The 26,575-nt window shown below is 38.9% G+C and overlaps 1 protein-coding gene and 1 pseudogene across 1 annotated transcript in view; both read left to right on the forward strand.

The window, feature by feature from the left end:
• The first annotated feature begins 2,997 nt into the window (after positions 1 to 2,997).
• Positions 2,998 to 26,575, forward strand: part of SHROOM3 (shroom family member 3) — a 317,982-nt gene continuing 294,404 nt past the window's right edge. Inside the window, exons 1-2 of the mRNA XM_067736314.1 lie at positions 2,998 to 3,286; positions 3,545 to 3,988. Of these exons, the coding sequence (XP_067592415.1) occupies positions 3,821 to 3,988 (168 nt within the window). The 5' untranslated portion in view covers positions 2,998 to 3,286; positions 3,545 to 3,820. The remainder of the gene's footprint in view (positions 3,287 to 3,544; positions 3,989 to 26,575) is intronic.
• On the forward strand, positions 5,091 to 10,241 carry LOC137224130 (histone H2A.N-like; annotated as a pseudogene).

The raw sequence follows: 26,575 nt of genomic DNA on the forward strand, positions 1-26,575 counted from the left end.
GAGAAGGTCGGCTTGGAAGTTTTCCTCACTCTTAAGGAGACACATGAAGAGATAATTCTTTTTGCCTCTGAAAGGCTGCCTAGAGAGACTGTGAAAAGTTTAAAATAAGGTTGATTTTTGTCTATTTGGGATGGTTCTGAGACGTTCCTTTTAAGAAAAACTGAATAAACTTCCAAACCTACAATTTAACAACTTACTGTCTACAGTTACTTTGATGATGATTCAGTAAGCCAGAAGAGCCACTAGATGTCACTCTGACTTTATTATTTTTTATTTTCAGAGACAACCTAGTGACAGTTTCAATCTTTGAAATACTAAATTTAAAGGCATTCCAAAAAATCCAATAAGCTAAATCACATTTAAAATGTTAAAAAAGGTAAAGACACATAGGTTGCTATGAAAAATTAAAATCAAGAAATGAGAATTTTGAAAAGAACAAATTAATTTTTCCTTAGGTGATGTTAACAAATAGAGTGATGAGTGACTTCTAAGAAGTCAAAACAGTGTTTAGGCAAATGACATCTAAAACAGTGTTTGGTATGGGCGTGCCAGAAGAATAGGAGAGGCAATATGATTGAAGTATTTTTCTGCTTTGGGACCATATTCACAGTAACAGAGCAACATGAACTCAATTACAACACTGGGGATTTTTCATATAGAGACAGAAAGCAAAGTTGTGAGGTACATTGGATCTATTTATCATGAAGGGAAAAGCTTGTTAAGAAGGTAGGAGCAATCCTAAGTTAGAGGCAGAAGGAAGGAGGGAAGAAATAGAGAGAAAACAAGATCAGAAGCTACCTCTTTGAGACTGCACTGTTTCCCTAAACTTTTTCCTAAACCAGGAAGAACAATGAAGGGTTTCATTGTGTTTACTCGGAACTCTTTCGGTTGCAAGTAACAGAAACCCAACTCCAGCTATTTAAGGAAAAAGTACACATGTGTTTATAGGCTCACCAAACTGGTAAGAATGGGGTAGCTTCAGATATGGCTGTATCTGGTTAAGGAAAGGAATTCTCAAAGTGTGGTCTGGGGATCTTGGAGAGTTCCCTGAGACCCTTTTGGGTCTGCAAGGTCAAAGCCATTTTCATAATAATACTAAGACAGAGCCTTAGTGCCATCCACTGTCAGCACCTTGAGACAATAGGGTTGTTTTTCTCTCTCTAGTGAGGAGAGAGGGTCCAATTTCATACTCTAATTAGAGTTTGAGTCCAAATCACATACCCTAACAGAAGTTATTCTTATGAATTAGCAATGCTGGCAGAGACATAAATTATGCAAGACACCTACCTTAAACTGAGATTCCATTCCTGAGTGTCTGACAATTTTAATTTTATGCTCATTTATGCTGCTTGCAGGATGACTCTGGTCAGATTATTTAGGCTTTTCATGGCCCCTATGTCCTTACCTCTAAAAAAGGATACGTTCATTGACTGTGAGCAATGGAAGATGGGGAAAAAGTTATTCTAAGTCTGATCTATCAGTTGCTACAATGAATGCCCACCAAATGAAGTTCTATAGGGTTATTTTTCAGATTGTATATAAATTTTCATTAACTATTTATGTCAAATATTTTTGGTGATAATGTAAAATAGAGGTTTCATTAGTCCACAAGCACCGAGTTCTGTTCATCACTGTTTACCTTGTTCTTCTTTCCTTTGCCTTTTGATTTTGGCTTTATTACTTTTAATATTAACTGTTGATTCTGTGAGATCCCATTTTTTACAAAATGAATCAGGAGCAAGATCGTAAGTGCCATAAAAAATAATTTTCAGAAAAAAACTATTCATTTACTTAGGATTTTATTTAAATGTATATACATATATATTTTAATAATGGAGTGAAAGAAAAACCAGCATTTCTCCTTTTATTCTTAATTTATAAATTAAGCTGCAAAAAGAAGCCCCAATAAAAACTGCATAATTACTCTTAAGAATCAGACAATATTTACCATCTACTTTCATTTTGTACAACTTTTGTTTCCACTAAAGTACTATCATTACATTAAAATGAGATTTTACTTTTTTTTTGGTCTTTGAGCCCTACAGATAAAGTTACTACTGAAAAGCAAATAACACGTGACATGTGTGGTACATTAAATACCATCTAGACTTCTTTGCATATTATATCTGCTTCTCTATTATATTAAATTTTCATTAACTGTAGGTACAAACATCCAAATTAAATTGATATCAAAATGTCAGTTTCCAACATAATTCATATTATCAAGTACTTTTAAACAGAAAAAGTTTTAGCAAAATATCTCTTTGAAATAATTCTAAATTGTTCCAATAACTTGATAACTGAAGCTTCTGGGTAAAAGATATAGTTATCTTGCACTATTTAAATTGTTAATAGAAAGTATTAATGTTAAATTTTATATAACATTATTACAAAATTCCATTGCTAACCTGAAATCAGAACAACATTCCGCCTTGAGTGTCTATTACTTGCCAGATATTAAGTATTTCTTTTCATTTAAAGAATGGATAACAAACTGTCTTGGAGTAGATAACAATTAAAATACAGAAGAAAGCCTGCCTCCTGTTTGTATTGAATCAAATAAGGAGAAATTTGACCGGACAGTCCTATTTCAAGATGAGAGACCGGTCATATATTTTACTTGGCATTTTCTTCCAAAGAACAAAATAAAGCCCTTGTGCTACCACCTTGACACTTACTTAAATGTTTACCAAATCCGCTTTGCAAACTTGGCTGCACAGCAGAATTGCCCAGAGTTTTTTAAAAAATGTCAATGTCTGTGCCTCACCCCCAGGGATTCTGCTTTAACTGGAACAAGGTGTGGCTAATCTATCAACTATTTTTCTACTCCTTGCTAATTAGCCATCTGTATGGTATTTTTAACTGTCTCCGTTTTATCAGCTGTAAGACTGTTTTGATTGGTCAGGTCTTTGTGGCGAACCGAATTCCGCAGAGCAGGGCTTACTGTGCAGAAAGGTTGCGGTGCCTCTGTTTGCCTCGATCCATTTTCCTCTCACTTCCTTACTCTTTCTCTCAGAGGAGGCAAGTGGCTGCCTCGGCAGCTGCGGTGGCTGACCATCACTGAAAGGACCAAAGAAAGCACTGAGCTGCCTCCTGGATATTTTCTCCAGGGAAGGTTAATTTACCATGCTTTCTTCCATTTTTCTCTACATCCTGGAAAAAACTTTTTTTGTTTTCTTTTACAAGAAACAAACTGAACTTATTGCTGAAAAACAGAGGCAAGAAGTTTTAGCACAGCTCCTCAGTTTGGGACAAGTTAGAAACTCCTGAAGCGAGCAGAAGCATAGTAAGTGCTTTCTTTCTTTTAAAGCCACTTCTGGGGAGAGGGGGGGCTATTGTAATGGTAAATTTCACTGGGAGAGGAAGAAAGCGTTGATAATCAATCAGAATTGAGGGATTCAGTTGAGTTTTTGCAATTTTCTTACTACATTGTAAGATGACTTGAAGTTTCTCTGTAAAATCTGCTGGAAGAGTTTTGGTGTGGGTGTGTGTGAAATAAAGGCAGTCTTGAGAGTGACATTGAAAGAAGTTTCTTTTTGAACAGAGTAGAGAGAGATACACCACTCGGGGGCTTCAGTGAGAACCGGGAATTCCAGGAGGAGAGTTTACATTCAGAAATGTTGAAGTGAAAAATCCTCCTGGCTCAGCACCTTGGAGTGAAGCTCGGAAGAACCCTTTACATCTGAAAGAATTTGTTCCTGAAAACCTCTTTTTCGGCCAGCGTGGATCATGAAGGATGGGATAATGTGCTATACAAGCACCGCTTTCTTGAATCTGCTGCAGGCATTTAAAATTTAACTTGAGGGATCATGTGTTTGGCATGATGAGGACCACAGAGAACTTCGATGAGACCAGTGCCACACTAAACCCTAACAGGACCCCCAGGGGAAGGTACGTTTATCTGGAAGTGTTCCTGCAGGGAGGAGCTCCCTGGGGTTTTACTTTGAAAGGTGGCCTGGAGCATGGAGAACCATTAATCATCTCTAAGGTATGTTTCTTTTTCCAATATTGTCTTTATTGAAATTGCTTTTTCTACTTTTGTCAGATCTGTCAAGAACACAGAATAATGCCGAGGATTGCCCAGATATTGCTTAATTTGCTGTTTCGTACCTTTCTGATTATATCGGGAAATATTTTACATAGCTTGGTGTTTGAAAGAAAAATGTGTCTCGCGCATTTATTCTGTGAAATCCCAGGGAAAAATGTGCTTGTTTAATGGATAATCTCTTTTTGTGAATGAAATAGTATAAAACCAGCTACCACATGATCTTTTCAGTTATGAATCTGATTAAAGATTACCAGCATAGTTAATGTAGTGGCATGGTGTATATTTGTGTATGAGTGCCTTTATGGCTAGAAAACTATCCGTTCTTTCTCCTTTCAACTGGAAGTATCTAGCGTTCCGAAATATTTTACAATTGGTTACATAAATATTATTTATTGCTTTTTGCACACTCAGGAGAATTAAGTCAGCTTTCAATATAATCCAAGGGCAAAACAGCATTTCTGCCTCTTCTGTTTATGTATTTAAGCCAATTTTTAAACCTTCATCATCCTGCAACATGCCTCAATTCTTCATATATCTTTGGTGTGGATAGGTATACCCATTGAATGAATCCTTTTTGTGCATTAGGTTTAGTGTTTCTGCTTTTCTCTAAAACTTCAGAGGTTAAGAAAGATTACAGAGATTTTTTATTTTTTAAATAATTTTTTTAAAATTCATTAATTTATTATTTATTTATTTATTTTGGCCGTGCCAGGTGTTAGTTGAGGCATGTGGGATCTAGTTCCGCGACCAGGGATTGAACCCGGGCCCCCTGCCTTGGGAGCGCAGGGTCTTACCCACTGGACCACCAGGGAAGTCCCCAGAGATTTCTTTTAAAATTTCAGAATATTAACAGTCTAAAATAACAGAATATAAGTGCTTTTCACACCTTAGCATTACTCAAGAAACATCTGTAATTGAGGGGAAATTTAGTTTCAGTTGGAGAGTGGGAAAGAGGTAAATATGCATTTTGCCTGAGCCCTATTACCTAGTTAAGGTTATTTTTCATATCCCACCAAAATGTGTGTTTTGAGAGAGACAAACGATGCTTACTGTGGGTGAGCCAGTGGGAACTGTTTTCCAGCCGTCAGCCAAGAATGTGCAGAATAGCACTGTAAGCCGTGTGACTTTTCCTTGTCTTTCCTAAGAAAACAAAAGATACGTATACATATATGTGTATCAGTTAGGAAGACTTCCAGCTATAAGTAACTGGAAACCCGACTGATAGAAACCTAAGTAAACTGGGGTTAGTTTTTCTCATATTACAAGAAGTCTGGAGTCCAGGCAAGGAGCAGCAGTTCAATAATGTCATCAAGAACTTCAGTTAGCTCTCCACTCTGCCTTCTTTACGATGTAGACTTTTGTCTTCATGGTTGCAAGATGGATGCCATATCTCCGGCATTGCATCTTCATTCTGGGCAGGGTTTTGGCTTTTGGTTTTGGCTTTTGGTTTGGAACCCTCCCTATCAAACTTGTGCTTACATCTTGTTGACCAGAACAGTGCCACATACCTATCCTTAGACCAATTATTGGCCAAGGGGAATGAGACTACCATGACTAGTTTAGACCAGTCAGGACTTCTTTCCTGGGTTCTGTGATAGAAACAGCCTTCCTGATGTCAAGGAATCTCTGCCCACTATTTGAACAAATTGAGGTTCTGTTTTCAGGAAGAAGGAGGGAGTGGGTGCCGGGCAGACAGTTGAGAATGTCTGCCACAGACATAAATATTATCTCTGCATTTTAAAACTCTGGTTTACATTCAGTTTGCCTGGTCTTTAATGTTAAGATATTATGTATCTGCCCACTAGAATACAGTTTCCTGTCAAACAGGCCTAATCCTACCACTAATGAGCCACTCTGCAAGGCTCCATTTTATCTGCAGAATGGGGGTAAACGATTATCTCCCTTATTGGAATGTGTGGGGATTAAATGAGACCGTGTATTTAGAACAGCTAACATAGGGGCTGGTACACAGAAAGAGCTCAAAAAAAAAAAAATCTTAGCAAAGATTATGACTATTGCTTTTCATTAGTCTAAGAGACATTGTATTAGGATACAGATTTGTCTGATCTACAAAGATCCAAAATAGCCTTAGCTTAAGCAATATAGGAATTTCTGTCTCTCTCACATGACAATCTGAGCATAAGCCACACTGAAAGATGGCTGCAAGGGGTCAGGGACCCACGTGCCTTCTACTTTCTTACTTTCATCCTGATGCCCCGTCTGCATGGTCCAAGGTGACTTGCCCCAACATCTGCTTTCCAGTCCGTAAGAAGTGGAAGAAAGAAAAGAGAAGACAATCTCCTTCCTTTCAAGGGTATAATCCGGCGTAATCTGCTCTGTCCAATATGGTAGCCACCAGCCACACGTGGCTATTTCCATTTCAATTAAAAGTAACTAAAATGGGACTTACCTGGTGGCGCAGTGGTTAAGGATCCGCCTGCCGATGCAGGGGACATGGGTTCTATCCCTGGTCCTGGAAGATCCCACATGCTGCAGAGCAACTAAGCCCGTGCGCCACAACTACTGAGCCCGTGTGCCATAATTACTGAAGCCCTCGCGCCTAGACCCCACTCTCCGCAACAAGAGAAGCCACCGCAATAAGAAGCCCATGCACTGCAACGAAGAGTAGGCCCTGCTCGCCGCAACTAGAGAAAGCCCACACGCAGCAACAAAGATCCAACACAACCAAAAATAAATAAATAAATAAATTTATATTTTAAAAAAGTAACTAAAATGAAATACAATTTTAAATTCTGTTTCTCATATCCACTAGCCAGATTTCAAGTGCCACATTGCTTCAGAGCTCTTGAATCTCTCTCCCCATCCTGTCTGTCTGGCAAACTCATATTCATCCAAGCGCCATTTCTTCCTCTCTCTGAAGTTTTCCTGACTTCATCAAGCTGGGTTAGGTGATCTCTCTTCTACACTCCAATAACATGCATTTATTACACCAAATCATAATTTTTAAATTTATGTTGACTGTCTTCTCAGCGGTCTGAAAGCCTCTTGAAAGGCTGCGACCATTTTCTTTTCATCTCTACCACATCTAACTCGGCCCGGGTACACAAATATTTGTTGAGTAAATGAAAAGGCATGGGCTATGTCTTATTCATCTTGCATTTCCTAGATCTAGCAGAGAGCCTGGCACAGGGTAGGTGCTCGATAACTTCTATTGAATTAATAGGCAAAGACAAAACAGAGCAGGGAGGCAGTCTAAGCAAGGATGCAGAGTCCCATGAGATGAGGATGCCAGGCAGATCTCCAGACATGGAATGTGTATGTTTCCCATTGCTACCATAAAAATTACCACAAACTTAGTGGCTTAAACAACACAAACTTATTACCTTACAGTTCTGTAGGTCAGAAGTCTAACACAGGTCTCACTGGGCTAAAATTAGTATGTCAACAGGGCTGTGTTCCTTTTTGGAGGCTATAGGGGAGGCTCTGTTTCCCTGCCCTTTCCAACTTCTAGAAGCAACCCGCATTCCTTGGCTCATGGCCCCGTTCCTCCATCTTCAAAGCCAGCAATGGCAGGTTGAGTCCTCACATTGCATCACTCTGATCTCTAACTTCTGCCTCCCTCTTCCAATTTGAAGTACCCTTGGGATTACATTGGGCCCACCAGGATAATATCCCTATTTTAAGATCAGTTGAGTAATGACCTTAATTCTGTCTGTAGCCTTAATTCCCCTTTGCCATGTAATCTAACATATTCACAGGTTCCAGGGATTAGAACGTGGATGTCTTTGGGAGGAGAGGGCTTTATTTTGCCAACCAACAGGGAGTTTGAACATTGATGAAAGTGTGCATAATTAAGATAATACCAAGGATGAGACAAAAGTTAAGTTTAGAGGCTGATTGTGTGTATCCAAGACCTTTTTCCTAGGACTATGAAGAAAGTGCCCATTAGCTCATATGCTGCTCACCAAATGTTCACTATTCCCCTAATGTAGGGTGACCCCCATTGTAAGTGAAGGGAAGGGATAGTACACATTAAGTCTTTGATATGAAAGGCAGGTACATTTATACAAAGCAGTTATAAGCTGCCAGGTGTGACAGTATAATGAATGAAGTAGCATTTTTCTTTAGGTACAAATGAGGTGGGAGAATGAATGGGGAAAAAGGAGCTACAAAAATGTGGCAGTAAAAGAAATCACTTCCAAATCCCTTTCTTTGGGTTTTAATGTCCTTGAAAAGGAAAGGTGGAGTTGAGGAAAGAGCCTCTGTAATCTGTAAACTTCAAAAAGAAAGGGTAACTTTTTTAAAAAAAATAGGGATTGTATGTAGAAGCTCAAGGATTTCAATAGTTCAGGAAGCTGGCAGCATGATTTTATTATGACTCACTCCGCATTGTGGCTGAGAAAAGTGGTTCCACCTGCTGTGGGGATGCACCTGCCCCTAGGATTCATAATCAAATAACAACTAGAACAACAACAAACAACAACCAGTAACGACCACCAGTAAATACTGGCACTTACTAAGTGCTTACTGGGTGCTGATCTCTATTCGAAGAGATCCATGTGTGTTAACCCTTTTAATTTCCACAACTCCATGAGGAAGGTAATATTATGATGCCAGTTTTATACATGAGAAAGCAAGACACAGAATTTGAGTAGCTTTCTGAAGCTCTCTTGGCTGGTAGAAATTGCTAGAGGTGGAATTTGAATGCAGGCATCCTGGTTCTCCAGAGTCCACGCGCTTGACATACTCTGCCGTTCAGTCACTGTTGCCTACCAAATATTTGTCTCAGTCTAGTTTCTAGAGCTATGATCTGGGTAAAATATGGGATTAATCTTTTGTTATATATGTTTTAAAATTTATTAGAGAAAACAATTTTAAAAAATCTTAGTCCTTGGGATTTCCTTGGTGGTCCAATGGTTAAGACTCCACGCTCCCAATGCAGGGAACCTGGGTTTGATCCCTGGCTGGGGAACTAAGATCCTGCATGCTGCACAGTGTGGCCAAAAAAAAAATCTTAGTCCTATACATGGAAACAACCTAAGTGTCCATCAACAGGTGAATGGATAAAGAAGATGTGGCACATATATACAATGGAATATTACTCAGCCATAAAAAGAAATGAAATTGAGTTATTTGTAGTGAGGTGGGTAGACCTAGAGTCTGTCATACAGAGTGAAGTAAGTCAGAAAAAGAAAAACAAACACCGTATGCTAACACATATATATGGAATCTAAAAAAAAATACCTGGTTCTGCCAAACCTAGGGGCAGGACAGGAATAAAGACACAGATGCAGAGAATGGATTTGAGGACACGGGGAGGGGGAAGGGCAAGGTGGGATGAAGTGAGAGAGTGGCATGGACATATATACACTAGCAAATGTAAAATAGATAGCTAGTGGGAAGCAGCTGCATGGCACAGGGAGATCAGCTTGGTGCTTTGTGACCACCTAGAGGGGTGGGATAGGGAGGGTTGGAGGGAGATGCAAGAGGGAGGGGATATGGGGATATATGTAGACATATAGCTGATTCACTTTGTTATACAGCAGAAACTAACACAACATTGTAAAGCCATTATACTCCAATAAAGAGGTTAAAAAAAAAATCTTAGTCCTATAAAGGTCCCCTAAAATAGGTACAGGAACTCCTGTAAGTAGTTCAAGACCCATAAAAGGAGGGGCCACTTACCATTTCTTAGTAAGTATTGTTGTGGCGTCTCCACCTGGAGAGGCACCTTTTTTGTGCACTTCAAAGGATTTAAACCTCCACGTGTACTTCATGTGCTTACATGGTCTTCCCTAGGAAGAAGACTAAAATGTATAGTCTAGCCACAAAGAAGTATGAGTGTACCAGTTCAGCCCTTGGGAAGAAGAGGAGGAAAAGTGAGGCTTATTTTAGTTATATGGGGGAAATCCTAAAGCAAACCCACCCAGACTTCAGTGGGTGCTCCTGGGTCTTGGATGCTCTGGTCTCTCTGGAGGATTGGCGACTGGAACAGATTAGCCTGGAGGCAACTAGACCATCCTTTGACAACCACAGAAAAGCTGTCACTGGCAGACAGCTCCTTGAAGCAGTCAAGCAGAGGTCCTCTCTGAAGAGCTTTTGGATAAATGAAGTGTTTCTGAATGGCCCTGTTGTTGGAAATGATTGCACTTGCCCCCCAAAATTGTATGTGTCAGAGGGCTGGGTTGGAGACAATGTATCCAAGAAGTACTGGCTACAACAGGAGTCTTAGTGCTCCACACCTGGTCTCCGGGTCCTGTGTTTTTAGCCTCTGATGTCCTTTGTAGAAAAAAAATAAAGGCTTTTTCTCATGTGTGTTAAAAAAAAAAAATCCTGGGCTTCAGAATTGAAGGTCAGCCATTGTCTCTTATGTCATCAATGCTCCTGATTCCTACCTGCCTGGGAGGTATCTCTGCTCTGGCTACACTGTCTTCTGTGTCATCTCACTAGTAAATCCTGTTGGTTCCATCTTCCACGCCATTACCCCTCCTTTTCTGAATCTGCTTCTACCACCTATAACACCATCATCCTCTTCCTGTCGATCTAAATCTCAGCCTTCCCCTACCAAGGCTTGGCTCACCACCCCTATCCCAACCCCATCTTTCCATTCTTTATCTGTAAGGGGGTGTGTTAGCTAGATGACATCAGAGGCTAACCTCAAACTTATGCCCCCTGTCTTCCTGGTGGCTGACACTACTCAGATTTTAAAGTGGGTTCTCTCATTGGGTTTTTCTAGCCTCAGTGATACGAGATAATCCCTGAATCCTCTTCACAATTCCTCCTCTGGAGAGAATCATCCAGAACATCCCAATCAACCTGCCCTTTCAAGATGAAATGAACTGCTTTGCTACATTGTGAGAAGCCTTGGAAATAGAAACAGCCCGTAGGTTAGGAAATGACTCCTTTGGAGCATACTTAAGTCGTCTGGATGACCATGTTGAGATTTCTTCATTTCTGGATTTTCTGCATCCATCTGTCCACACTGAGCACATTACAACCTTCTAGCTTTCTTAGCAATCCTCAGTTTCAACACGCCAACGTCAGCCATACAATCTCTCTTGACCCATTTCTTCTGCACTAAAACAAGGATCCTTTTATGAGTTTATGGTAGCCGGTTTCTGAGTTCAATGTGAAATTGACTTTTAGGCCGTTTCCCAAGACCTTGGGCTGTTTGGTTTAGCTCATCCCAAAGTCATCTTTTTCATCTCCTTCCAAGAACCCAGCTAGATCAGCTTGTTATTGACCTTTTAAAATAGCCAGTCCTTTCTGAGGTTCTCTCCCTACCTTTCTTGCTCTTTCCTTTAACATCACTTGCCCTTCATACTAGGGTAGCCTCATCTGTCTGCTGTCCTTAAACTAATAAGTTTGGTCCCTCATTTTTCCATCCCCTTCTGTCCTGCATTTGCATCAAGTCTTCCTTCTTCTCATGTTCCCAGCACCTTTATTCGTGCCATCTTCTAGTACAGGTAGTTGTTTGCATTTGGCCAATAAATGATAATCACTTTAAAGCCAAATGAGTTTTACTCAGGCTGTATATCCCGTTTCTCCTAGTGAAATACTTCCCATTTCACACACAACAAATGCTCAATAAATGTTGAATGACCTATCGGAGGTTAGAGCTATAAAGAATCTCAGCAATCATCTAATCCAACTTCCTCATTATACAGAGAGAAAACTGAGATACAATAAAGTTCAGTTATTTGCCAAGATGGTTTCTGCCATAGCAAACTGTGTGTGTGTGTGTGTGTGTCTGTGTGTCTGTGTGCACGCAAAGCTCAGCTAGTGAGAGAATAATTAATTGCTTTCTGCTTGTGCCATTCATACTTTTCCTAGCTCCCTGTTAGGCTGCTAACTTCTGGAAGCTGAGGGCCTTTCTTTCCTCCCTCCCTCCTTTTCTTCCTTCTTTACTTTCTCTTATCCACAATGCTTAAACTATGCATAACAATGATAAAAATGATGTATTAATGAAGAGGGAGACAAATGAAATATTAAAGGGGATCTTCTTTAAAGTCTTTGTTAGAAAGATGATGAGGGTAGTATATACTAGAAAACCCTGCTTAAAAAATTAAGGTAAGTAGGTTGAGTTTGATTTTCAATTTAATGATGTCTTGCACGTATATAATATTTGGTAAATGTCTGTTGAATTGATTGGGGAAGAAAAGAAAATTTGTGTTTTTGATTTAACTTTTTGAAACTATGTAAACTTTGCTTAAAGGTTATGTGTTTTTAGATAAAAACTAAGTTTGTGATCCTATCAATGTTGTTGGAACTAACTTTTATTCAAGCAGCATGCTGAGGTGATGTACCAGATGGCTCTTAGCATTTGTAAGAACTCTGCTTTCTTTTAAAGGTAATAGATTCCCGAGGCACTGCCTCTTATGTAGGGAACACAATTTAAGATGTATTTGTCTGTCTCATTTTGGTGAACCCACAATGTGATTGGAGACACATAATGCGAGACTTTCTATCAATCTTTGAAAAAAACAAAACCCTAAAGGACGTTCTGGATCTTAAGTAACCCACAGACAGAATCGTCCACGTCTCTCCCTTTGATGTACTTCCAAACAGCAAACATCTTGATCCAAAGAGCTGCAGAGTCACTGTTTTCCCACTCGGTCCATCTCAGGAGTCCATCCATCTTTTATGCTCTGACAACCTGGGCCCTTCTCAACAAAATGAAACGAAACAAGGCAAAGACTCTCTGCTAAATCTAAGCACTGTTTCTTCCCCTCTTCTAATGACTATCCCCACAAAAGAGAACTTGTGTGGCTCGGTCTGTAGAATGGAAGTGACAGTTCTTTCCTGCCTTCAGAGGAGGCTTTTCTAAATCAACTGCATTTTTCATTCCTCAGCTATTCATGCATCTATTCATTATAGCCTTCTCCATCTTGAACTGCATTTTACCTTAGAGATTTATAAGATCTAACTAAAGCCTTTATATTTAATGCCCTTTGGTATGTCTGTATTGATATAGCGTTGTAATTTCTTTTTTTAAAAAATATATGTCTTATTTCCTTTTTTTTTAGTAATGCTTTTTTTTTTAAAAAAAATATTTATTTATTTATTTATTTGGTTGTACCAGGTCTTAGTTGCGGCAGGCAGGCTCTTTAGTTGTGGATCGCCAGCTCCTTAGTTGCGGCACATGGGCTCCTTATTTGTGGCATGTGAACTCTTGGTTGCGGCATGCACGTGGAATCTAGTTCCCTGACCAAACCTGGATCAAACCCAGGCCCCCTGCATTAGGAGTGTGGAGTCTTTTTTTTTTTTTTTTTTAGCATCTTTATTGGAGTATAATTGCTTTACAATGGTGTGTTAGTTTCTGCTTCATAACAAAGTGAATCGGTTATACATATACATATGTTCCCACATCTCTTCCCTCTCGCGTATTCCTCCCTCCCAACCTCCCTATCCCACCCCTCCAGGCAGTCACAAAGCACCAAGCTGATCTCCCTGTGCTATGCGGCTGCTTCCCACTAGCTAGCTATTTTATGTTTGGTAGTGTATGTATGTCCATGCCACTCTCTCACTTTGTCACAGCTGGAGTGTGGAGTCTTATCCACTGCGCCACCAGGGAAGTCCCCGGGGTTGTAATTTCTATGTTATCTTTTTTCTTTTCATTTTAGGCAAAGCTGTCTAGTGTAGCAAAATACACATCCCAGACACTCTAAGGCTTGGAGTGAAAATAAACAAATTTCATCTCTACCATAGTCTTAACTGGCTGTGTGACTGTGGGCAAGTAACTTAGCTTTCCTGAATCTGTGTCCTCATCTATAAAAATGGAACATTCTCACCCAATGGAGTTGTTATAAGTATCCAAGGGATTAAACTATATAATAATGCTTTGAAATGACAAAACACATCCGAAGTTTAGTTATGACATGATGTTATGGACTGGTGGGAGAGTAGTAGGTACCAAACAGACATTAGCAACTCACATAACAAAGATGATACTTGGCTAATTTTCCATATCATGGCCAATAGTTGCTACCTGAACAGATAATTCCCTGCCCTTATGGAGCTCATAGTTCAGTAGAAATAGACTGGTGGAAAATATGTTTGTATATGGTAATTTCAGGGTTATTACGAAAAAAAAATGATGAGTTCCAGAACGGTAGTATTGGTTAGGTAGAGGTATGGGGAGCAGGGTTTACGTTAAGTAGGATGATTAGAGAAGAGTTTTCCGATAAGATGACTTCTGAGCTAAGACCTGATGGATAAGAAATAAGAAATCAGATATAAAAGAGGTTTATAAGTTAGGCTGATGTAGGAAGGTCTTGGAATGTTTCAGCAATATGAAGAAAGATGTTTTTGCAGTATATTAGGTATCTGTTTGGACTGCTATAACAGAATACCATAGACTGAGTGACTTATAAACAGAAATTTATTTCTCAGTTCTGGAGGCTGGGAAGTCCAAGATCAAGGCACTGGCAGATTCAATATCTCGTGAGGGCCCACTTCCTGGTCCATAGATGTCATCTTCTCCCTGTGTCCTCGTATGGTAGAAGGGGCAAGGGAGCTCTGTGAGGTCTCGTTTATAAGGGCACAGATCCCATTAACGAGGGCTCCACCCTCATGACCTAATCACCACCCAAAGACCCCACCTCCAAACACCATCACGCTGGGGGTATAGGTTTCAACATATGAATTTTGGGAAGGACACATTTTCAGCATATAGCAGTAGGCAGGAGAGAGAGCAGTATGACATCGAATGCAAAGGGGGGCAGGGGTCAGATCAGACAGGACCTTGTAGGTTGTAGAAAGGACCTTGGACTGAACTTAAATGCAGGGTGTGAGGAAGGGTACATCACACCACAATTCTTTCTCTACTTATGGTGGGATGGGCCAATTGCATGTAATTAAACTCTGGGTGATTTTTTTGTGCTGACTTTTTTTTTTTTTTGGCTCCGTCGGGTCTTAGTTGCGGAACGTGGGATCTTCTGTTGCAGTGCATTGGCTTCTCTCTAGTTGTGATGTGCTGGTTTTTCTCTTCTCTAGCTGAGGCTTGCAGGCTAAGTAGTTGTGGTACACGGGCTTAGTTGCCCCACAGCATGTGGGATCTTAGTTCCCTGACCAGGGATCGAACCCATGTCCCCTGCATTGGAAGGCGGATTCTTTACCACTGGACCACCAGGGAAGTCCCTATGCTGACTCTTAAAGCCAGTCTCTCCTCTCCCTCATACATTTCTAAGGCACTTCCTGGGTGTACAACAAGACAGAGCCTTCCAAAAGAAAACTGTCAAAATTCATTGTGATTTATGGAATTATGCATAAATAAACAGTAAATATTCTTTTTGTAATTAGTTGGGAGAAAGTTCTCCCCCTCCACCTCATAACTGTTGATCTCTTGGGTTATTTTTCACTTAAAGACAACAAGATTTGTTGTAGCAATATGACTAACTTTACTGAGATCCTGCTCTGTAACTGGCATGTTAGTTCACATAAGCGTCACGAAACTCTGTGAGGTACGGATTCTATTATTAATTCCACTTTATAGATGAGGAAACTGGAAGATTGCTTAAGGTCATAAAAGTAGTTAGGGGCTGATCGAAGACCTTTTAAACTTTAAGCCTAAGAAATACCTTTTAAAGTAAAAACTGCATTGTCATTTTATAGTTCCAAAGAATCCTTCCATCTACTTCGGCCCATGTCACGATTTCTGGGGGAAGAAGTGGGATGTGTGAACTGTGTGGAAAAGTCAGGCAGCTCAATGGTATCTTGAAGGTCACTTGCACCATGAAATGAGGGGTGTGACTGAGATATCAACCTCAAGAATTAAACTGGACTGCTCCCACTTTCCCAGGCTCTGCTTCCTGCTATCTTTTATTTGTCAGGTTCTAACCTTGGTCTCATTTGACCTCTCTGATTGTTGTTTTTCAGCTGAGATATTGTGTTTTCATCTCCATGCACAGTCATCATCTTTGCCTTTGCTTTTCTATCACGCCCTTGTCTCCTCAATTGACTTAAACTTCCCCCTCTCACTAACCTAAACCCTAGGGCTTACCTCTTGGGCTGGATACACTCCATCACATCGTTAAGCCATGATAAAACCTTAACCCTCAAATCAAGCCTGTTACCCCAGGAGAAACACTAATTGACTAAATGAACACTAACCAGTTTAAAGCTAACAGGGGCTGGATCCAGTTTATATAGTGATCAGACTAGTTGGAGAGGAGAGAGATGGAAGCAGATGTCAGAATGATGTAGGGCCCAAGCCAAGGAATGCAGGTGACCTCGAGATGCTGGAAAAGGCAAGGAAAAGACTCCCCTCTGGAGCTTCTAAAAAGAACACAACTCAGCTGAAATCTTATTTTAGTCCAATAAACCCCATTTTGGACTCTGACCTCCAGTGCTGTCAGATGATAAATTTTTGTTATTTGAAGCCACCAAGTCCGTGGTAGTTCGTTACAGCGGCAATAGGAAACTAATGCACTATCTCATTTAACCCACTGTGCTTTTCAGAAACATTGAGGATAAAATATAGCACTGAAAGGGAAAGTGAGGAGGAAAAGGCTGCAAAGGGTGAAGGAAGGAAAGATAAAGGTTTGACCCCAGGCAGGGTCAATGAAAAAGCCTGCATTTGAATCACAGTCAGACTTGAGTTTCAAACTGGTAGAGGACTGATTTTCTGAGAGGCTTCAAGTTCATGCCCCCCAACTTGGTGAAGAGACCTGGTTATAAGCTCAGCAGCACAACAAATGTTCTTTCATGGAGGAGCGTCCATCAAGTGGCCTCAACCCTCACCTTTACTTGGCTCCTGGAAATGTAGTTTAGACAGATCCTAGAACTCTAAAGATGTCAACATTTTAAACCGATCTCAAAACACAGGCAAGTTAAGTGGAATAAGCACTCTTCAGGTTAGTTGGACTAAGTGCCTAGCACTTTGGGTATTAAATTAGATCCTGAGCCACACATTTGTTGGAAGGTAAGAAGAAAGATTGGATTTCTAGAACTAATTGACTTACTCTTTTCCTTTGAAAAGTTATAAATTTTAATGGAGGAAGTTGTACGGGTGTAATTTAAGCTTTTATCTTCTTGTGTGCAGTCCTCTGAGAAGTTCACATTTTTCAGGCCTTGTTTCATGGAAACTGGGAAATGAGCTATTGGAATTCAGACCTGAGATCTGGCTGGGTTCTAGAAAGAAATACACATGTTTAGTGTTGAGATAAAACATTAAAAGAGTATGAGAGTGAGTGAATTTGGGGAATAAGAAGGCAGAAAATACCTGACACTTTCATATTAGTCCTTGATTTTTTTTTTTCGTATTTTCACTTTGGAGTAATTACTGATGAGCATCAGGTCAAAAAAAAAAAGTCATCCATTGACCTCAATATAAGCAGTAGGCAGGTTAAAAGAATTAGTGTCATTCTTCAGGATTGCATTCGTAGTTGCATAGTGGTGCTCTTGGCTCAAAACTTACAATTAAATAAGTGTTGGCCCTCTCTTGAAAGAACTGCTATCACAGCTTCCCCTACATATGTAAGTCAATGAATTTGACCTTTAAGAAGAAACCGTTGGTGTGGGCCCTTCCACTGGGTCAAGATACATTGCAAATTTCTCAAATTTCTGAACTAGGGCACTATCAAATGCTACAGCCACCTTTCCTTTCTATGAGAGAAAAGCAAAATAAAGGAGGGAGGACTGCATGGCAGAAAGAAGGAAATCGATACATAATAACTACATTTACTCAGTTCCCGCTGTGGGTCAGGTGCTATCTTAGGTTATGTCATTTATTATTTTGTAGAATGAGGTCTTTTAAAAATTTATTTATTTTTATTTATTTATCTTTGGCTGCATTGGGTCTTCGTTGCTGCGCACGGGCTTTCTCTAGTTGTAGCGAGCTGGGGCTACTCTTGTGTGTGGTGCACAGGCTTCCCATTGCGGTGGCTTCTCTTGTTGCAGAGCACGGGCTCTAAGCATATGGGCTTCAGTAGTTGTGGCTCGTGGGCTCTAGAGCGCAGGCTCAGTAGTTGTGGCGCAGGGGCTTAGTTGCTCCATGGCACGTGGGATCTTCCTGGACCAGGGCTCTAACCCGCATCCCCTGCATTGGCAGGCGGATTCTTAACCACTGCACCACCAGGGAAGTCCCAAGGTTTGTTTTTATGTATGAGCAAAGAGGTTTTTCACAAATGATGGAGCCAGGATTTAAAGCTATTTCATGCATTCACTAACACATTTAGTTAACACATTATTTACTGAATGCCTAAAATACGACAGAATTGGGAAACAACAGCAAACAAGGTCCCTGCACCCAAAGAGGGAGGTGTTTGTTCCCTGGTTGTTTTTATACCACTTGAAGCTGACCCAGGCATGGCCACACCCACATTCCCTCACCTTTCGCTGCTGTGCACAGAGGCTTGACTTCCAACTGTCAGCATCCGCATTTCTTCACTTATGAACTTTCTTTTGCCTCCCCTTTGGTTAATGACTCTGGGAGCAGCCCTCCACCCGTGACTGAGTGAAGTCGGAAGGTGACCAGTCCAACTCCCTCATCCGTTGGATGGGATAACAGTGAGGTGCATGTTTTCCACTAGCTCCTGGAGCTGCCCACGGTTGTAGCTGGCTTGATAATGTGACTGCCTTCCTTTCCCTGCCTCCTTTGCCCACTTCCCTCTCAGTTTTCTTTACTTCCCAGTGAAACTCCTTGCATTTGAATTCTCGTCTCAGAGTCTGCTTGGGGAAACCCAAGCCAAGATAACCACCATTTAGAGGATGCTTGCTAAGTGAAAGCTAGAACCTAAAATCTAATGTACAATAGATCTCTTTCTACTCTGCTCTGAAATTCAAGCAGGAGGAATCCCATACTTTCTTAGACCTAATATTTTCTTGGGTGCTAAGTAAAGGAGAAATTCATTCCTAGATATGATGTTTTGCAATTCTCTCTTTCATCTTCTGCCCTCTTGCGGATGGGCTTGCCTTTCTCTTTTTTCTCCATTGAATTCGTTGATAAGTCTCACTGTTTTCATCCTTATTTCTTTTTTTCTGTATCAGTCAAGCACCAAGAGACTTTCCCCTCCCCTCTGAGAGGAGAATCCAGTTTCTCTTTTGTTCTTTGGGTTCTTTTATTCTGTAGGTTATGTAGCTTAGTGGTTAAGGAAAATGGGGCCCCATGAGCAGAACAGACAGAAGATTTTTTTTTTCTGTCTGATTTTTGTGGGGGGCCTCTGTGCATAGGTTCTTTTCAAGAATTTTATTTATGTTGCTTATTTTCTTTCTCAATTCATTCTATAAACATAACACAAGAAGAAAAATGAACAACATATTTTGAAGTCCAGAATATTTGACAGTATAACCTGTCAATGGTATGAAGTTTGGCACCTAAATAAGCAGTAAAATGATTTCCAGCCCATCCCAACCCCAAAATAACACAATAACTTTTCAACACAGAAATGCAGTTTCCTGGTGTAACTTGTACCACTGCCAAATTCAATACAAGAAGCTTCTTTTCTTTTGGAGCGGTTTCCCCACAGTATGAATATTCTTTGACTCCCTATGTTGTCCGTTCCCAATTTCCTTGTTTTTTGCTTGAGTTCACTGAAGACTGACAAGCAGTAGCTTCATGTGACAGCCATTAGTCTGCCTTAAACCTCAAGTTGCTCTTGAATGGCTAGAATAATGAATAGATTTTATGTAATGTAATTCATGTTGTCAGCTATATGAAATTGGCAGCTCAAAGGAAACTAAATATGCTTCCAGTCTTCTCTTTTCTGCATTCTTATTTGAATATAATAATGTCAAAGGCATTGTTCCCTCCTTCAGTTAAAGCACTTTTATAGCAGTCTGAACTCTGAGTAATAGAGCAAGCAATAAACATATATGCTATCAAAAAAAGAGATGGAAAGGAAGATAAGTATTTGCTTCTTTGCATCAGTGGGAATTAACAAGCATTTTTTAAAAATTGTGTTTTTGTGTATGTGAGCACAGGGAGGGACATTTCATTATAATGAACGAGGTCTTGGCAAGTCAATGTTCATTTTAACCCCATGGCATTGATTGCTGAGCACATTCATGCCCACTCTAGGTCCAGGGGGCCTGTGGAACAGAAAATAGATTCAGAAAGTAGTACAGGAGAGAATCCTCTCCCAACCTCCCATCTCTCAAGCAGGGTAAAAGATGCATTCTTCTTAGTCAAAATTCCTCGGTTTGTCCTATTTATGCCGTCATTTCATAGACGTTAAAAATATACCTTTCCATACATTGCTGGTGGGAATGTAAAACAGTGCAGCCACTTTGGAAAAACAGATGCCAGTTTCTTAAATACGGAATTACCATATCACCCAACAATTATACTTTGAAGTATATACCCAGGAGAAATGAAAACGTGTGTCTATACAAAGACATACTCAGATGTTCATAGCCGCATTGTTCACAATAGCCATGAAGTGGAAAAAATCCAAATGCCCACCAACTGGTTAAACAAAACATGGTCTAGCCATATGACAGAATACTATTTAGCAATAAAAAGGAACTGAATACTGATACATATTACAACATGGATTAACCTCAAAAGTATTAAGCTCAAGGGAGATGCAAGAGGGAAGAGATATGGGAACATATGTATATGTATAACTGATTCACTTTGTTATAAAGCAGAAACTAACACAGCATTGTAAAGCAATTATACCCTAATAAAGATGTTAAAAAAAAAAAAGTATTAAGCTCAGTTAAAGAAGCCAGACACAATAAAACACACATTTTGTAATTCCATTTATGTGAGGTGTCCAGAAGAGGCAGATCTATAGAGACAGAAAGGAGATTAATGGTTGCCTAAGGCTAGGGATGGGAACGGAGAGTAACAGTAAATGGTACAAAGTTTCTTTTTGAGGTGGTGGAAATGTTTTGAAGGTAGATGGCAGTGATGAGTGCACACCTTTATATTAAAAATCATTGAATTGTAAAGAAAAAACCCCACTTTTATTCTGGTAATAAAAAGTAGAAGAAACAAAAAAGGAGAAAGAAAATAAGGAAGAATCACAAAATAGATATTACTCACCATGTTCAGCATTTAGTATTGATTTCATTAACTGAAATTTAAAGTAGTAGAGGAAGATGACAAAAATGAAGCTCTAAACAACATTGCAGTGCCCTGATGATTTAGGGAATGACGACAATCTAAAAAGTTGTTCAGAAGACAACTTAGGAGAATATTAAAAGAAAGTATATATGTGTATAACTGAGTCACTTTGTTGTACAGCAGAAATTAGCACAACATTGTAAATCAACTATATTTCAATTTAAAAAGAAGAGGAAAAAAATAAGAGAACTTAGGAAATGAGACCTGATATGGCACGTTCAGAGGACCTAGGCAGTGGATTCTAGGATCTTCTCTGAAGGAAGAGTGCCTTCCTTGTTGTCAGATGTCAGGGTCTTAAATCTGTTTAATTCTGCTCATGTTTTGAGAAATAAAGGTGCAGTGTCCTGGGAAAGCAGAGTAATGTAAAATATGGAAGTTTTTGCTAAATTGCTGAGGATAGAATTTCATTCTTTAGTGGAGTTTGAGGACACAAAGGCATTTAACATTGCAACAGAAAAAATGTTAATACTGCAGAAGAGGAGGGGTGCTAACAATCGAGTATGAGAAATTTGTGTTCATTGAGATATGGAAATCAGTGAAGTTTCACCCCTTTGGAGGTTATAAAGGTGAGTAAGCTGCTGAACTGGTTAGATTATAAAGAAGGAAAAGAAGCATTTCAGAGTGAGGGGTGAGGAAGCATTTTACAAGGGCCATCTTTATGAAGCCATGTGGGAGGCATGAGCCACCTGAGAGCAGGAGCCTCTTGACCACGGATGATGCCCAGTTGCTCTCTCTGCCCCATGGTAACTTTCCTGGCTGTCCACTCTGACTTCTTGTGGGGACCCATAACATGTGGGAGAAGAGTCTCTCAAATGTCTACAAAAGTCCTTTCTATCATCCTCCATTCCAGTATCTGCTGATCAAAATTGTCTCAGATCCAAGGGATCTATGGTGAACGTTTACATGTTTGTTACTAATGTGTAGTGGCTGCTTCTTCATGGAAAAAGATGATGGATACTTGTGTAATTAACAATCAACAACAACCTATTGTTTTTCTGTTATAGACTCTAGCTCTCATATGCACTAGACTTAATTCAAAATGTGTTCTTGAAAGGTATAAGTCACTTTCCTATTGACAGTTGACTTCCCTGAAGTTTTATAGTCGACACAAAAGAAAGGAGATGCTGGTTGGGGTTGTTGGTAGGTCAAATAACTGATTATAAGGGAGTGTGACAATGAAAGCAGGATTGGAAAGCAATCCAGCAGGGCTTTAGAAAGAGATAATTTTCTTTCCATTTTCTTCAGAGAAAGAAACCCTCCGCAAAGTAAATGTTTACAATAGTTCATAATAGAATAACTAGAAGAAAAATTCAGTAAGGTGGCTGGATACAAGATAATTTAAAAAAGAAACCGAGATCCCTCCTGTGGAAAAGTAGTAATAATAAGAAAAAATAATGGGCGGGGGGTGGGGGGTTGGGTAGGTACCAATTTTCAGTAGTAATAAAAAAATAAAACTACCTAGGAATTAACTTAGCTAGAAATGTGCAGCACTTTTTGATAAAAATTTTAAAACTTTATTGAGGAACGTAAAAGAAGACCTGACCAAATGGAAAAATGTAACATGTTTTGGAATGGGAAGATTAAATGTTATCAAGATGTTAGTTTTTCTTAAACTAATCTATCAAATTCCAAAAATTCCCAAAGGCATGTTTTGACAGAATAATGTAAAAATAGCCCATTTTAAGAAAGAAAACATAAAAATAATGAGTGAAGAATGTCTGTAGTAAATATTAATACTTATTATAAAGCTATAGTAATTTAAAAGTATGGTCCTCCAAGGAAAATGAAAATGTATGTTTATATAAAGACTTGTACAGGAATGTTTGTAACAGTTGTACTCATAACAGCTCCAAACTAGAAACGATCTAAATATCTGACAATAGGAAATGGGTAAAGAAATTGTGGCACATCTGCACAATGGAATACTGCTCGACCATAAAAAGGAATAAATTACTGGTACGTGCAACAACATGGATAAACTACAGAAACACTGTGCTGAGTGAAGAAAGGTAGAACACGGGGGAGTACATATTGAATTATGCCATTTACATGAATTTTTAGAACAGGCAAAATGAATCATCAGTGAAAGAAATCAGAAAAATGGTTGTTTCTGTGATGGGGATGGCTGGGGACTGACTGAGGCACAAAGCCTCTTTTTGGGTGATTGAAATATTTTATATCTTAATAGTGGTATGGGCTATGTGTATGTATGCATTTGCCAAAACTCATTGAATTGTATCCTGAAGATCTGTGCATTTTATATCATATAAATTATACCTTAAAGTGTGATACTTTAAACTGTGAGGCAGGAACAAATTGACTGGCCAGTGGCACCATGGAACAAAATAGAAAATTTAGAAATAGATCCACTACATAGATAAGAATTAGTATGTGATGAAAGAGAAACTTTAAATTAGTAGGGGTGATGGGGGAGGAAGGATTATTTAACAATAATACTGTGATCAGGAAAGATAAAACCTGGATCCACTTCATTCCTAACACCAAAATAAAACCAGATGAATTAAAGGTTTACATATAAAATAATGAAATAAATTTACTTCCTAAGCTTACTTCATGTATTTCTGTATTGTTTAGATTCTTTTAGCAAGCACACTTCAAATTTTTTTGAATATGGTAAAATATGCATAACAAACGTTTCCATTTTAACTATTTTTAGCTGTACATTTCAGCAGCGTTAAGTACATTCACCTTGTTGTGCAACAGTCACCACCGTCCATCTCCACAATTTTTTATATTCCCAAGTTGAAACTCTGTACCCATTAAACAGCTCCCCATTTTCCTCGTCCCCCAAATCTACTTTCTGCCTCTATAAATTTGGCTACTCTAGGTACTTCATATAAGTAGAATCATACAGTATTTGTCCTTCTGTGGCTTATTTCACTTATCATTAATGTCTTCAATGTCCATCCTTCCTGTAGCATGTGTCAGAATTTCCTTCCTTTTTAAGGCTGAATAATACTCCATTGTAGTTTGTTTACCCATTCATCTGTTGATGGACATGTGGGTTGTTTCCACCTTTTGGCTATTGTAAATAGTGCTGCTATGAACATAGGTGTACAAATATTGCTCGAGTGCCTTTTGTCGTAGTCTGCTTGGACTGCCATAACAAAATACTGGCTGGCTTAAACTACATAAATTTGTTTTCTCACAGTCCTTGAAGGCTGGAAGTCCAAGATCAAGTTTCTGGCCAATTTGGTTTCTGGTGAAAGCTCTCTTCCTGACTTAGAGACAGAGATGGAGTAGAGAGGGAGCTCTCTGGTGTCTCTTCTCATAAGGACATTACTTCTATCACACCAGGTCCTCATTCTTATAATCTCACTTAACCTTAATCACTTCCTAACGCCAAATATAGGCATGGGTATGAATTTGGGGGTGGGGGGAGACACAATCAGTCCATTATACTTTCTTTCAATTTTGGGGGGGTATATACCTTGAAGTGGAATTGCTGGATCACATGGTAGTTCTATGTGAAACTGGAAAAATGCTTTATTTTTTTTGTAACTGAAAAATGCTTTATTTTCTATGTTTAATTTTTTAAGGAAATGCCATACTGTTTTCCACAGCTGCATTACCCACCAGTAATGCACAAAGGATTCAAGTTTCTCCACCTCTTTCACAAGACTTGTTATTTTCTTCTTCTCCTTCCCCTCCTCCTTCTTTTATATAATAGCCCACATAACTGGTGTGAAGTGGTATCTCATTGTGGTTTTGATTACATTCCCTAATGATTAACAATGTTGAGTATCTTTTCACAAGCTTGTTAGCCATCTGTATATCTTCTTTGGAGAAATGTCTGTTCAAGTTGTTTGCCCATTTTTAAATTGGATTGTTTTGCTGTTGTTGTTTTAGAGTTCTTTATATATTCTGAATATTAATCCCTTATCAGATATATGGTTTGCAAATATTTTCTCCCATTCTGTGGGTTGCATTTTGACTCTGCTGATAGTGTCCTTTGATGCACAAAAGTTTTTAATTTTGATGAAGCACACAATTTTTTCTTTTGTTGCATACACTTCAGGTGTCCCATCCAAGAAATCATTACCAAAGTTAATATCATGAAGCTTTTCCTTTGCATCTTCTAAGAGTTTTATAGTTTTAGCTCTTACATTTAATTATTTGATCCATTTTGAGTTAATTTTTGTATATGGTGTAAAGTAAGGGTCCAACTTCATTCTTTTGCAAGTGAATATCCAGGTTTTCCAATACTATATATTGGCAAGACTGTCTTTTGAATATTAAATGGTCCTGACACCCTGGTAGAAAATCATTTGGGTGTATATGTAAGAGTTTATTTCTAGGCTGTTTATTCTATTCCATTGGTCTATATGTTTGTCTGTATGCCAGGACAACACTGTTTTGATTACTATAGCTTTGTAGTAAGTTTTGAAACCTAGAACTGTGAGACCTACAACTTTGTTGTTTTTTTAAAGACTTTTCTTGGCTATTTGGGGTCCTTTGAGATTCCACATGAATTTTAGGTTGGACTTTTCTGCAAAAAATTCTTGGATTTTGATAGGGATTGCATTGAATGTATAGTTCTCTTTGGGTAATATTGACATTTTAATAAGACTAAGTCTTCCAATACACAAACATGGGCTGTTTTTCTATTTATTTATGTCTTCTTTAATCTTTGAGCAATGTTTTTCAGTTTTCAGTGTATAGTCTTTTGCCTCCTTGGTTAAGTTTATTCCTAATATTTTTTTCTTTTTGATGTTGTTGTAAATGGAATTGTTTTCTTAATTTCCTTTTTGGATTGTTCACTGCTAGGCATAGAAACACAACTAATTTTTGTACAATGATTTCGTATCCTGTAGTTTTGATGAATTTATTAGTTCTGTGTGTGTGTGTGTGAGACCATTGGGGTTTTCTACATCTAAGGTCAGTCATCTGCAAGTAGAGATAATTTTGCTTCTTCATTTCCAGTTTGGATGTTTCTTAATTTCTTTTTCTTGCCTATTTGCTCTGGCTAAAACTTCCAATATTATGCCGAAGTAGTGAAAGTGGGCATCTTTATTTTATTACTGATCTTAGAGGATAAGCTTTCTTTCAGTCTTCCACCATTGAGTATGATGTTATCTGTGAGTTTTTCATATATGGCCTTTATTATGTCACGCTTTAAAATATAGATAATATTGTTATTATTTGGAGGAAGGAAAGTACGATAGCCAAAGACAAATATTATAAGGGAAAGAAAGGGTAACAGATCTGACTATGAAAAAATTGAAAATATTTACATGGCAGAAGCTCCATAAGCTAAAATGATATGATAAAAGATATGATAAGGGTAAGATCCTTAATATAAAAGAACTCTTACGTACAAATAAGGAAAAAACCCCCACAAAAGCTAAATTGGGAAAGGACATGAACATGCAATTCACAAGAAAAGAATAACAGGGAGTTTTGGAATATCTAGGAAAAGCATTTATTCTCCTTAGTATTTAAAGAAATAAAGATTTAAATGAGATAGAATTGTA

The sequence above is a fragment of the Pseudorca crassidens genome, chromosome 4 (assembly GCF_039906515.1).
Source record: "Pseudorca crassidens isolate mPseCra1 chromosome 4, mPseCra1.hap1, whole genome shotgun sequence".
Classification (NCBI taxonomy): domain Eukaryota; kingdom Metazoa; phylum Chordata; class Mammalia; order Artiodactyla; family Delphinidae; genus Pseudorca; species Pseudorca crassidens.